General features: G+C 44.4%; 1 protein-coding gene across 1 annotated transcript in view; it reads right to left on the bottom strand.

The window, feature by feature from the left end:
* The window catches only part of LOC147120204 (uncharacterized), a 64,294-nt gene extending 54,085 nt beyond the window's left edge, over positions 1-10,209 (bottom strand). Inside the window, 5 exon segments of the mRNA XM_085984215.1 lie at positions 5,256-6,034; positions 6,037-6,501; positions 7,332-7,347; positions 10,089-10,143; positions 10,145-10,209. Of these exon segments, the coding sequence (XP_085840341.1) occupies positions 5,256-6,034; positions 6,037-6,501; positions 7,332-7,347; positions 10,089-10,143; positions 10,145-10,209 (1,380 nt within the window).
* Between the last annotated feature and the right edge of the window lie 3,999 nt (positions 10,210-14,208).

Genomic DNA, 14,208 nt, shown 5'->3' with positions numbered 1-14,208 from the left:
GTCCCCAGAGAAGATTGAGGCAGTAGTCAAGGCTCCAGCACCGGAAAATGTGTCACAACTGAGGTCGTTCCTCGGGCTGGTAAACTACTACCATAAGTTCTTGCCAAATTTGTCTACAATACTACACCCACTGAACACCCTACTGCAAACTGGGGTGCCATGGAAGTGGAGTGACGAATGTAGACGAGCTTTCCAGAAGAGCAAAACACTAATCACATCGAAAGAGGTATTGGCCCATTACAACCCGGCATTACCAATTCGGTTGGCATGTGATGCATCACCCTATGGCATTCGAGCGGTGCTGTCGCACAAATTCTCGGACGGCTCAGAGAGGCCAATAGCCTTTGCGTCACGATCACTAACCTCAGCCGAGCGTAACTACGCCCAGATTGACAGTGAGGCCCTCAGCCTAGTGTGGGGAGTGAAAAAGTTCAATCACTATCTGCACGGGCAGAAATTCACCTTGCTGACTGATCACCAGCCTCTTGTCTCCATTTTTAATCTGAAGAAGGGCGTTCCGGTGATGACTGCGCAACGACTACAAAGATGGTCACTTTTTCTAGGGGCGCACCACTATGAGATTGAATATAGGGGCACGAAACAGCATGGAAATGCTGATGGGCTATCACGCCTGCCACTGCCTACTGCAGAGGAAGCACCAGCAGTGGATCCTGTCGAAATATTCCATTCGACTATAGTTGAATACCTACCGGTAACTAACGCTTGTATCGAACAGGAAACCCGAATTGACCCGACACTGTCTCGGGTATATGATTTGACGGTGATGGGATGGCCAGCACATGGCGACTCACTGTTGCCAGCATTCTCGACAAGGAGAGAACAGCTGTCAGTGTGCCGGGGGACCTTGATGTGTGGATCCCGAGTGGTAATTCCACCCATGTTAAGGGATAGAGTGCTCAATGAGCTTCATGAGGGTCATCTGGGAGGGGAAAAAATGAAAAGCCTAGCCAGGGCTTATGTATGGTGGCCGGGAATCGATAAACAAATCGAAGACCTGACTAAGAGCTGCTCAGGATGCCAGAAGGTCCAAAATGCACCACCACAGGCCCCTCTACACCCATGGGAGTGGCCCTCATCTCCATGGCAATGGGTGCATATTGATTTTGCTGGTCCATTCATGGACTCAATGTTTTTAATAGCCATGGATGCGCACTCGAAATGGCCTGAGGTCATCAAAATGTCCTCCACCACCACGGAGAAAACTATTGCAGTCCTACGGACCATTTTTGCCAGGAATGGCTTGCCAGAACAGATTTGCTCCGACAACGGACCACAGTTTGTGTCCGAAGAGTTCCGGAGGTTCTTGAAAAAGAATGGGGTAAGGCATTACACATCTGCCCCGTATCATCCAGCCACAAATGGATTGGCTGAGAGGTTTGTACAAACCTTTAAGAAGGCAATAAAGGCTATGTACAATGACAACATTAAGCTGCAGCACAAGGTGGACAATTTCCTGTTCGCCTACCGGAATGCGACACATGCAGTCACCAACCAGGCCCCAGCCATGATGTTCTTTAACCGAAGGTTAGGATCTCGCCTGGATTTGCTCAGACCAAATGTACGAAGAGATGTTGAGAGTAAGCAATTCCAGCACATCCATGAGAAGCCAACAAGGAGCTTCAATGTAGGGCAACCAGTCTTGGCCCGCGACTACCGAACAGAAAAATGGCAGCCAGGAACGATGCACATGGCAGGGCCCACTAATGTACACAGTGGACGTTGGGGAGAGCATCATGAGATGCCATGCTGACCAGATCCTAGAGTCACAGGAACAAGTCAACCCCATGCCTCGCCCATATGTACCTGGTGATGAACCCGACGTACAGGTTGCATCTACCCCAGAAACAGTAGCATCGGAAGCTGATGAACCAACCGACAACAGGGGGCCAGAATCGCCTCCGCACCAAGAGCAAGACACTCGGGAAAGGTGCTATCCAGAGAGGATCAGGAAGCCTCCCCAAAGACTGAATATATAAATAGACTATTTTCAGCTAATGTTGCATGTTAAAAGTGTTAATTGTAATTAGTTTGATATTTAATTGTTAAATGAGTGTTATGGTACTGTTAATCTCAAAGGGCAGGAATTGTAATGTATATACCTTTAAGGGGGGAACTATGTTTTACAGCTCATGTATACTGCAGTACCGGCAGTGACCACACCTGTATATAGCACTGAGTAGTAATCTGTACAGATCAGTTGCAGTGTGAGCCACGTTGAGTAAACACCTGTTGTACCGTTCTCCGCAGTCTGTGTCTTATTATACACGGACGCAACAGCCTTTAACCTTCAGGCTCAATGAATTTGAGAATCGGTTGCCTCCACTCATAGTTGTTATTAAAGAAAGAGACTGGGGTAAATTTTTGTCTTCACTGCATGGGTGCTAATCTGGCGGAGCGGACCGGCCACTTGTTACAGAACCCGCTGAAATTTCAAACCTTTGATTTCAGGGTAATGAAAATCAGATGGGTGCTATAATGAGCCGGCAATCCGCTCTGCCAGATTACCGCCCGCATGGTGAAGACGAAAGCTTACCTCAGTCACTTTCTTTAGTAATAACTATGGTTGGTAACTGATTCACAAATTAATTGAGCCTGAATTTTAAAGGCATGTACTTTTGCGGTGAGGATGAGAATTTACCCCACTGCGTCTCCTGGCTAATGTACACCCTGAAGGATCAGCAGCATATCTGCTTGCTACCAGTGACTCAGACGAAAATTACATTCTCTCGCTTGAAGTTATCAGATCATGTAAGACGCCTATGGCAACAAATTCTACGCCAACAGGCTCACAAAGAAGAGTTTTCTGGTTTATAGCTGTGGTGCAGAATCAAGTTGGTTGCATGGTGAAGAGCACATTAATTAGCTCTGAAATCTTTGTTGCTTAAAACTGACTGGTTCACAATAACAAACGTCACACTTATATTTTTACTAAATGATAAAACTATTTCAATATATTTTATATAAATCGTACACTTTATATTTTATTTAATAAAATTGCAATAGCAAATGATATAGTGATCACCCAGGTAATACATACAAGGGCACATGTAGGTACCAATATTCAGGTATACAATGCAAATGGGGTGATCAAATGAACAGGGCCATCAACAGCAAGGAGAGAAGAGTGCACAAGGGGCATCATGTGGGAAGAGAGTAGCCCAATGGCCAGACTATATAGACCAATTGATCACAGACAGTAGAGCCTATGGGAAATCAGCATTCTAGTAAATACAAAAAGAATAGATAGCAAGACGAATTCACGCAAGAAAATGTATGAATTGGGTAAGTTCACAAACCTGGCTCCCCCAATCTAAAGAAGAGAAAACCTATGTAACAATTACATTTCAGAATCTTTTCTGAGATAAACCAACTATAATACAAACCGTGATATGTTAAGAGATAACTGGTAGAAATATTAGCGAATCAGGAAAAGGCAGCAATATTAAATTAATTTTTCACATTATTCTTAAGTGTGTGAGTTTACATTAAGCGACATTTTATGGAAGCTGGTCCCGATGACTTAAGGCTCTGTTTAAGAACATAAGAAATAGGAGCAGGAGTAGGCCATACGGCCCCTCGTGCCTGCTCCGCCATTCAATAGGATCATGGCTGATCTGAATCTAGACTCACATCCACTTCCCTGCCCTCTCCCCGTAACCCCTAATTCCCTTATCTGCTAGGACAATGTCTATCTCCATTTTAAATTTATTTAATGTTGCAGCTTCCACAGCTCTCTGGGGTAGCAAATTCCATAGATTTACTACCCTCTGAGTGAAGAAGTTTCTCCTCATCTTAGTTTTGAAAGTGCAGCCCCTTATTCTAAGAAAATGCCCCTAGTTCTAGCCTCACCCATCAGTGGAAACATCCTCACCGCATCCACCCGATCAAGACCCCTCACAATCTTATATGTTTCGATAAGATCGCCCCTCATTCTTCTGAACTCCAATGAGTAGAGTCCCAACCTATTCAACCTTTCCTCATACGTCAACCCCCTCATCTCTGGAATCAACCGAGTGAACCTTCTCTGAACCGCCTCGAGAGCAAGTATATCTTTTCTTAAATATGGAAACCAAAACTGCACGCAGTATTCCAGGTGTGGCCTCACCAATACCCTGTATAATTGCAGCAAGACTTCCCTGTTTTTATACTCTATCCCCCTTGCAATAAAAGCCAAGATTCCATTGGCCTTCCTGATCACCTGCTGCACCTGCATACTAAATTTTTGTGTTTCATGTACCAGGACCCCCAGATCACTTTGTACTGTAGCACTTTGCAGTTTCTCTCCATTTAGATAATAACTTGCTCTTTGATTTTTTCTGCCAAAGTGCATAACCTCACACTTTCCAACATTATATTGCATCTGCCAAATCTCTGCCCACTCACTTAGCCTGTCTATGTCCTTTTGCAGGTTTTTTATGTCCTCCTCACTCACTGCTTTCCCTCCCATCTTTGTATCGTCGGCAAACTTGGATATGTTGCACTCGGTCCCTTCCTCCAAATCGTTAATATAGATTGTAAAGAGTTGGGGTCCCAGCACTGATCCCTGTGGGACACCAGTAGTTACTGATTGCCAGCCCGAGAACGAACCATTTATCCCAACTCTTTGTTTTCTGTTAGAAAGCCATATAAATGCCAGTATATGACCCCCAATCCTGTGATTTTTTATCTTGATCAGTAATCTTTTGTGTGGAACCTTGTCAAATGCCTTTTGGAAGTCCAAATACACTACATCCACTGGTTCCCCTTTATCCACCCTGTATGTTACATCCTCAAAGAATTCGAGCAAATTTGTCAAACATGACTTCCCCTTCGTAAAACCATGCTGACTCTGTCCTATTAAATTATGTTTATCCAAATGCTCTGATACTGTTTCCTTAATAATGGACTCCAACATTTTGCCAACCACAGATGTTAGGCTAACTGGTCTATAGTCTCCAGCTTTTTGTCTACTTCCCTTCTTAAATAATGGTGTTACATTAGCAGTTTTCCAATCTGCAGGGACCTTTCCTGAGTCCAGGGAGTTCTGGAAAATGATCACCAATGCATCCACAATCCCTACCGCCACTTCTCTCAAGACCCTAGGATGTAGGCCATCAGGTCCGGGGGATTTATCCGCCTTAAGTCCCATTATTTTACTGAGTACCATCTCTTTAGTGATTTTAATCGTGTTTAGCTCCTCCCCCCCAATTGCCCCCTGTTTGTCCAGTGTTTGGGATATTTTTAGTGTCCTCTACTGTAAAGACTGATACAAAATATTTGTTCAACGTCTTTGCCATCTCCATGTTCCCCACCACTAGTTTCCCGGTCCCATCCTCTAAGGGACCAACGTTCACTTTAGCCACCCTTTTCCTTTTTATATAGCTGTAGAAACTCTTGCTATCTGTTTTTATATTTTTTGCTAGTTTACTTTCATAATCTATCTTCCCTTTCTTAATTAATCTTTTAGTTATTGTTTGCTGGCTTTTAAATGCTTCCCAATCTTCTATCCTCCCACTAGATTTGGCTAATTTATATGCCCTTGTTTTCAGTCGAATGCTATCCTTTATTACTTTACTAAGCCACGGATGGCTGTCTTTTCTTTTACTCCCCTTTTTCCTCAGTGGAATATATTTATCTTGAAAGATGTGAAATATCTCCTTGAATGTAGACCACTGCTCTTGTACCGTCTTACACTTTAATCTGTTTTCCCAGTCCACTTTAGTCAATTCTACTCTCATACCTTCATAGTCTCCTTTATTTAAGCTTAGTACGCTGGTTTGAGATCCAACTCTCTCACCCTCAAACTGAATTTGGAATTCAACCATATTATGGTCACTCATTCCAAGGGGATCCTTTACCAAGACATTTTTTATTAATCCTGTCTCATTACACAGGACCAGATTTAAGATTGCCTGCCCCCTGGTTGGTTCAGTTACATACTGCTCAAGGAACCCATCCCTAATACACTCTATGAACTCTTCCTCAATGCTGCCATGCCCAATTTGATTAGTCCAGTCAATATGAAAGTTAAAACCCCCATGATTATAGCTGTTCCCTTATTACAAGCCCCAACTATTTCCTGATTTATACTCCGACCAACAGAGTTGCAACTGTTAGGAGGCCTATAGACTATGCCCACTAGTGACTTTTTCCCCTTATTATTCCTTATCTCCACCCAAACTGTTTCACTATCCTGATCCTTTGACCCAATATCATTTCTGACTATTGCAGTGATTCCATCCTTGATTAACATAGCAACCCCACCTCCCTTTCCTTCCTGTCTGTCCTTCCTAATTGTCAAATACCCTTGTATGTTTAGTTCCCAGTCATGATTATCTTGCAGCCATGTTTCCGTAATGGCCACCAGATCATACCCATGTGTAGTTATTTGCACCGTCAACTCGTCAATTTTGTTACGAATGCTGCGTGCATTCAGATAAAGAACTTTCAAATATGTTTTCTGACAATTTATTCCTGCTTTTACCCCTTTTACTACTTTACCTTTATCATTATACATTCTGTCCCTTCCTGACACGCTCTGGTTTTTAATTCCCCCACTGCTACCTTGCTCTATTGCCTTCTCCGCTGTCATTTTTATTTTTCGCTCTCTTAAAACCTCCCCCCCACTAATTAGTTTAAAGCCCTCTCTACAGCCCTAGTTATTCGATTCGCCAGGATTCTAGTCCCAGCACTGGACCAAGAGCCCAAGGCCTAAACTCAGATGGCACAACGAACCAATCATTATGTGGCTTTGTGAGTGTCGAGTAAGCAACGAGCAGACAGCACTCCCACATTGATCAACCGATGGGTGAATTATTAAATCAGGTGATCAGTCGTATTCTCCAAGACCATACGGCCTGGCAGAGCACAGAGGGGGGTTTCTAGGAACATGACACTTTACAGGTGCAATAAGATGCGACACAAAGTAAGTAATTGCTAGACTGAAAGGGAGCCCGTGGCACAGTTGGGGAAGACTGAGTGTGCGTAAAATGTGAGATTGGTGATAGATGTATGATAGCACTGAGCTGATGGAATATACATGCTACTTTCACCTGAATGCTGTGAATTTGTGGCTAACAGTAGGCTTGCATGATATGGGATGTGGTATGATGCTGGTATACCTGTATCTGGTACAGTGATCCATTTACATAGAAACATAGAAGATAGGAGCAGGAGTAGGCCATTCGGCCCTTCGAGCCTGCTCCGCCATTCAATGTGATCATGGCTGATCATCCAAATTCAATACCCTGTCCCTGCCTTTTCCCCATATCCCTTGATCCCTTCAGCCTCAAGAAAGACATCCAACTCTTTCTTGAATATATTTAATGAACTGGCCTCCACCGCCCTCTGTGGCAGAGAATTCCACAGGTTCACCACTCTCTGGGTGAAGAAATTCCTCCTCATTTCAGTCCTAAATGGCTTACCCCTTATCCTTAGACTATGACCCCTGGTTCTGGACACCCGGCCATCAGAAACATCCTTCCTGCATCTAGTCTGTCCAGAATTTTATAGGTTTCGATGAGATCCCCTCTCAATCTTCTAAACTCCAGTGAATATAAGCCCAATCGACACAATCTCTCATATGTCATTCCTGCCATCCCAGGTATCAGCCTGGTGAATCTTCGCTGCACTCCCTCCATGGCAAGAACGTCCTTCCTCAGGTAAGGTGACCAAAACTGCACACAATACTCAAGGTGCGGTCTCACCAAGGCCCTGTACAACTGTAGCAAGACATCCTTGTTCCTGTACTCGAACCCTCTTGCTACGAAGGCCAACATACCATTTGCCTTCTTAACCGCCTGCTGCACCTGCATGCTTACCTTCAGCGACTGGTGCACAAGGACACCCAGGTCTCTTTGCACTTCCCCTTCTCCCAATCTATTGCCATTCAAATAATAATCTGCCTTCCTGTTTTTGCCACCAAAGTGGATAACCTCACATTTATCCACATTATAGTGCATTTGCCATGTTTCTGCCCAATCACCCAACCTGTCCAAATCGTACTGGAGTTTCCCGACATCCTCCTCGCAGCTTACCCTCCCGCCCAGCTTTGTGTCGTCTGCAAATTTGGAGATATTACATCCAATTCCCTCGTCCAGATCATTAATATATATTGTGAACAGCTGGGGTCCTAGGACCGATCCTTGCGGTACCCCACTAGTCACTGCCTGCCACTCGGAAAATGACCCGTTTATTCCAACTCTTTGCTTTCTGTCCGCCAACCAGTTCTCTATCCAAGTCAATACCTTGCCCCCAATCCCATGTGCCTTAATTTTGCACACTAATCTCTTGTGTGGGACCTTATCGAAAGCCTTCTGAAAGCCCAAATACACCACATCCACTGCTTCTCCCTTATCTATTTTACCAGTTACATCCTCAAAAAATTCCAGTAGATTAGTCAAGCATGATTTACCTTTTGTAAATCCATGTTGACTTTGTCCGATCCTGTCACTGCTATCCAAGTGCTCTGCTATTACATCTTTTAGAATAGACTCTAGCATTTTCCCCACTACCTATGTCAGGCTTACCGGTCTATAATTCCCCGCTTTTTCTCTACCACCTTTTTTGAATAGTGGGGTAACATTAGCTACCCTCCAATCCATGGGTACCGTTCCAGAGTCTATCGAGTTCTGGAAGATGATCAGTAATGCATCTACTATCTCTAGGGCCACTTCCTTAAGTACCCTGGGATGTAGACCATCAGGCCCTGGGGATTTATCGGCCTTCAGTCCCATCAATTTTCCTAACACCATTTTCCTACAAATACTGATTTCTTTCAGTTCCTCGCTTTCATCAGACCCTATGTTCCCCGGCATCTCTGGGAGGTTATTTGTGTCCTCCTTTGTGAAGACAGAACCAAAGTATGCATTTAGTTGGTCTGCCATTTCCTTGTTTCCCATTATAAATTCCCCTGATTCTGACTATAAGGGACCTACGCTTGACTTCACTAATCTTTTTCTCTTCACATATCTATAAAAGCTTTTACAGACAGTTTTTATGTTCCCTGCTAGCTTACTCTCATATTCTATTTTCCCTTTCTTAATTAATCCCTTTGTCCTCCTTTGTTGACTCCTAAACTGCTCCCAATCCTCAGGATTATTGCTTTTTCTAGCCAATTTATATGTCCTCTCCTTGGATCTTATGCTATCCCTAATTTCCCTTGTTAGCCACGGTTGAGTCACCTTTTTTGTTTTATTTTTACGCCAAACTGGGATGAACAAATTCTGTAGCTCATCCATTCGGCCTTTGAATGTTTGCCATTGCCTATCCACCGTCAACCCTTTGAGCGCCATTCCCCACTCAATCCTACCCAACTCGCTCCTCAGACCATCGTAGTTTCCTTTATTGAAATTGAGGACCCTTGTCTCTGAGTCAACTACTTCATTCTCCATCTTAATGAAGAATTCGATCATATTATGATCGCTCCGACCCAAGGGGCCTCGTACAACAAGATTGCTAATTAATCCTTTCTCGTTGCATAATACCCAGTCTAAGATGGCCTGATCTCTAGTTGGTTCCTCGACATATTGGTCCAGGAAACCATCCCGTTAGCACTCCAGGAATTCCTCCTCCACAGTATTGGTACTAATTTGGTTGGCCCAATCTATATGTAGGTTAAATCACCCATGATGACTGCTGTGCCCTTATTGCACGCTTCTTTAATTTCCCTTTTAATGCCATCCCCAACCTCCACCTTACTGTTTGGAGGTCTATATACCACTCCCACTAATGTTTTTTTAACCCTTAGTATTTCTCAATTCTACCCATACAGATTCCACATCATCAGAGCTAATATCCTTCATTACAATTGTATTAATCCCTTCTTTAACCAGTAATGCTACCCCACCTCCCTTTCCTTTTTGCCTATCTTTCCTGAATATCGAATACCCCTGGATGTTGAGTTCCCAGTCTTGGCCATCCTTGAGCCACGTTTCTGTAATCCCAACCAAATCGTATTCGTTTACCTCTATTTGCACAGCCAATTCATCCACCTTATTACAAATGCTCCTCGCATTAAGACACAAAGCCTTCAGGCTTGTTTTTTTAACACCCTTAGACCTATTAGAATTATTATTTACTGTGGCCACGTTTGATTTAAACCGTTGATTTCTCTGACTGCCACTTCTGTTTTTCTCCTTCCTATCTTTTGCTTTTATCCCTGTTTTCCTTTCCTCTGTCTCCCTGCTCAGGTTCCCAACCCCCTGCCATTTTAGTTTAAACCCCCCCGAACAGTGCTAGCAAACATCCCCGCAAGGATATTTGTCCCGCTCTGGTTCAGGTGCAACCTGTCCGACTTGTACAAGTCCCACCTTTCCCAGAAGCAGGCCCAGTGATCCAGGAAACTAAAGCCCTCCCTCCTGCACCAACTCTTTAGCCATGCATTCATCTGCTCTATCCTCCTATTCCTATACTCACTAGCACGTGGCACCGGGAGTAATCCAGAGATTACAACCTTTGAGGTCCTGCTCTTTAATCTGCTACCTAGCTCCCTAAATTCTTGTTGCAGGACCTCATCCCTCTTCCTACCTATGTCGTTGGTCCCAATGTGAACCACGACCTCTGCCTGTTCACCCTCCCCCTTCAGAATGCCCTGCAGCCGTTCAGTGACATCCTTGACCCTGGCACCAGGGAGGCAACAAACCATCCTGGAGTCACGTCTATGGCCACAGAACCGTCTATCTGTTCCCCTTACGATAGAATCCCCTACCACTATTGCTCTCCCACTCTTTTTCCTCCCTTCCTGAGCAGCAGCAACACCCCCGGTGCCAGGAAGTTGGCTGCTGCTGCCTTCCTCTGGTGAGTCATCCCCCTCAACAGTATCCAAATTGGTATACCTGTTTGAAAGGGGGATGGCCACAGGGGTCTCCTGCACTACCTGCCTGCTTCTACTGCTCCGCCTGGTGGTCACCCATTTCCCTCCTGCCTGTGCAGCCCTACCCTGCGGCGTGACCAACTCATCAAACGTGTAATCCACGACCCTCTCAGCATCGTGAATGCTCCACAACCCATCCATCTGCAGCTCCAGCACCTCAATACGGCCCGTTAGTAGCTGCAGCTGGATGCATTTCTGGCACACGTGGTCATCAAGGACACTGGCAGCGTCCCTGAATTCCCACATAGAGCAAGAGGAGCATAACACGGGGCTGGGCTCTCCTGGCATGACTTACCCCTTTAATTAATTTAAATTAATTCAATACATAGGGCAGCAATGCCCACATTCATGGTATTTTTATAGCAAAAAATGTCCCCTTGGCCAAAACATGGCCAGAATGTCTATTTGGAAGTGGAGAAACAGAAATGGAAGTTTTAATGTTATTGCAATATATGTACTGTTGTGTAATGTATTCAATGTTTAATTTATTAGTCGTCCATGCAGTTACTAGGCAGCAGTCTGTGGCTGGAAAATACAGGCAAACCACGGTAGGGTAGGATCAACATCAGCTAGCTATGATAGACACTGGAGGTGTTGTGAAGTCCCTGCCCCTACACCAGACTGAACCAGATCAGAAGGCCAAAATGTGTGGAGGTAAGGGACCTGTTGCATTAAGTTTGGGCAGAGTGAAAACATCTGCAGAGTATCACTCAGCATATGACTATTCAAGGAAGCCAAGAAAGTGTGAACCAAGTGGGAGTGAGAGATAGTCAACACACTGACTCTACAGGAGAGACAGTGTGGAGGTAGGCAGGGGGAACTGACCTTGTAGAGCAGTCCAAGTCATAGGGTTATTTTATCCCGACTATGTTATTGGTTCATCAGGGGTAACATGCTGCAGAATAACACATTAAAACCACACCTTCTCTGTAGCCCTTTATGCTTTACACACTTAAGGGGAGGATGCAAGTGGTCACATAATTAGTCCATTAGTGGACTGCAGGCCCATTTCCTTGGGAGGGGGGAGAAGTTGCTTCAGTTAAATAGTGGTCAAACAAACAGTGATAGTAGGCTGCAGTGGCATTATGCTGCTTTTAGGTTATTCACCTTGGTAGGAATAGAAAAACAGAATATTTTTTAAATGGTGACAAACTTTCAAATGTTGGTGTTCAGAGAGATTTAGGTGTCCTTGTACAGGAAACACAAAGTTAGCATGCAGGTACAGCAAGCAATTAGGAAGACAAATGGCATGTTGGCCTTTACAAGGGGGTTGGAGTACAAGAGTAAGGAAGTCTTACTACAATTGTACAGGACCTTGGTGGGACCACATCTGGAGTACTGTGGACAATTTTGGTCTCCTTATCAGAGGGATGAGAGGGTTGTCCTATGATCAGAGATTGAGTAGGTTGGGCCTATACTCTGGTGATCTCATTGAAACATATAAGATTCTGAGGGGGATTGACAGGGTAGATGCTGAGAGGTTGTTTCCCCTGGCTGGAGAGTCTAGAACTAGGGGACATAGTCTCAGGATAAGGGGTTGGCCATTTAAGACAGAGATGAAGAGGAATTACTTCACTCAGAGGGTTGTGAATCATTGGAATTCTCTACCCCAAAGGGCTGTGGATGCTGAGTCATTGAGTATATTCAAGGCTGAGATATATAGATTTTTGGACTCTAGGGGAATCAAGGGATATGGGGATCGGGCAGGAAAGTGGAGTTGAGGTCAAAGATCAGCTATGATCTTATTGAATGAGGGAGCAGGCTCGAATGGCCATATGGCCTACATAAGAACATAAGAAATAGGAGCAGGAGTAGGCCATTTGGCCCTTCGAGCTTGCTCCGCCATTCAATAAGCTCATTGCTGATGTTCTACCTCATTTCCCTTGATCCCCTTAATATTCAAAAATCTATCGATCTCTGTCTTGAATATACTCAACGACAGAGCCTCCACAGCCCTCTGTGGTAGAGAATTCCAAAGATTCACCACCCTCTGAGTGAAGAAATTTCTCCTCATCTCAGTCCTAAATGGCCGACCCCTTATTCTGAGACTGTGACCCCTGGTTTTAGACTCCCCAGTCAGGGGAATCATCCTCCCTGCATCTACCCTGTCAAGCCCAGTAAGAATTTTGTATGTTTCAATGAGATCACCTCTCATTCTTCTAAACTCTAGAGAATATAGGCCTAGTCTACTCAATCTCTCCTCATAGGACAATCCCCCCATCCCAGGAACCAGTCTGGTGAACCTTCGTTGCACTCCCTCTATGGCAAGTATATCCTTCCTTAGGTAAGGAGACCAAAACTGTACACAATACTCCAGGTGAGGTCTCATCAGGGCCCTATATAATTGCAGTAAGACGTCTTTACTCTTATACTCAAATCCTCTTGTAATAAAGGCCAACATACCATTTGCTTTCCTAATTGCTTGCTGTACCTGCATGTTAAATTTCAGTGATTCGTGTACAAGGACACCCAGGTCCCTCTGAACACCAACATTTCCCAATCTCTCACCATTTAAAAAATACTCTGCTTTTCTATTTTTCCTACCAAAATGGATAACTTCACATTTCTCCACATTATATTCTATTTGCCATGTTCTTTCCCACTCACTTAGCCTGTCTCTATCCCCTTGAAGCCTCCTTGCATCCTCCTCACAACTTACATTCCCACCCAGCTTTGTATCATCAGCAAACTTGGATATATTACATTTGGTCCCCTCATCCAAATCATTGATGTAGATTGTGAATAGCTGAGGCCCAAGCACTGATCCTTGCAGTATCCCAGTAGTTCCAGCCCGCCAACCCGAAAATGACCCGTTTATTCCAGCTCTCTGTTTTCTGTCCGTTAACCAATCCTCAATCCATGCTAGTATATTACCCCCAATCCCATGAGCCCTAATTTTGTTCAATAACCTCTTGTGTGGCACCTTATCGAATGCCTTCTGAAAATCCAAATACACCACATCCACTAGTTCCCCCTTATCTATTCTGCTAGTTACAACCTCAAAAAATTCTAACAGATTTGTTAAACATGATTTCCCTTTCATAAATCCGTGTTGACTCTGCCCAATCCTATTATTATTTTCTAAGTGCCCTGTTACCACGTCCTTAATAATAGATTCTAGCATCTTCCCTACTACTGATGAGCTGGCCGAGTCCTGAAGGACATAACTGCTAGTCTGGGCCTGCAGGAGGGGAAAACTTACTTGACCTCGTCCTCACCAATCTACCTGTCACAGATGCATCTGTCCATGACAGTATTGGTAGCAGTGACCACCGCACAGTCATTGTGGAGACGAAGTCCCGTCTTCACACTGAGGACACCCTCCATCGTGTTGT

Source organism: Somniosus microcephalus, chromosome 4 (genome assembly GCF_052327205.1).
Source record: "Somniosus microcephalus isolate GS21.2 chromosome 4, FLI_Smic_1.0, whole genome shotgun sequence".
Lineage (NCBI taxonomy): Eukaryota > Metazoa > Chordata > Chondrichthyes > Squaliformes > Somniosidae > Somniosus > Somniosus microcephalus.
The sequence above is the reverse complement of the archived record's forward strand: the minus strand, read 5'-3'. Positions and strand labels throughout refer to the sequence as shown.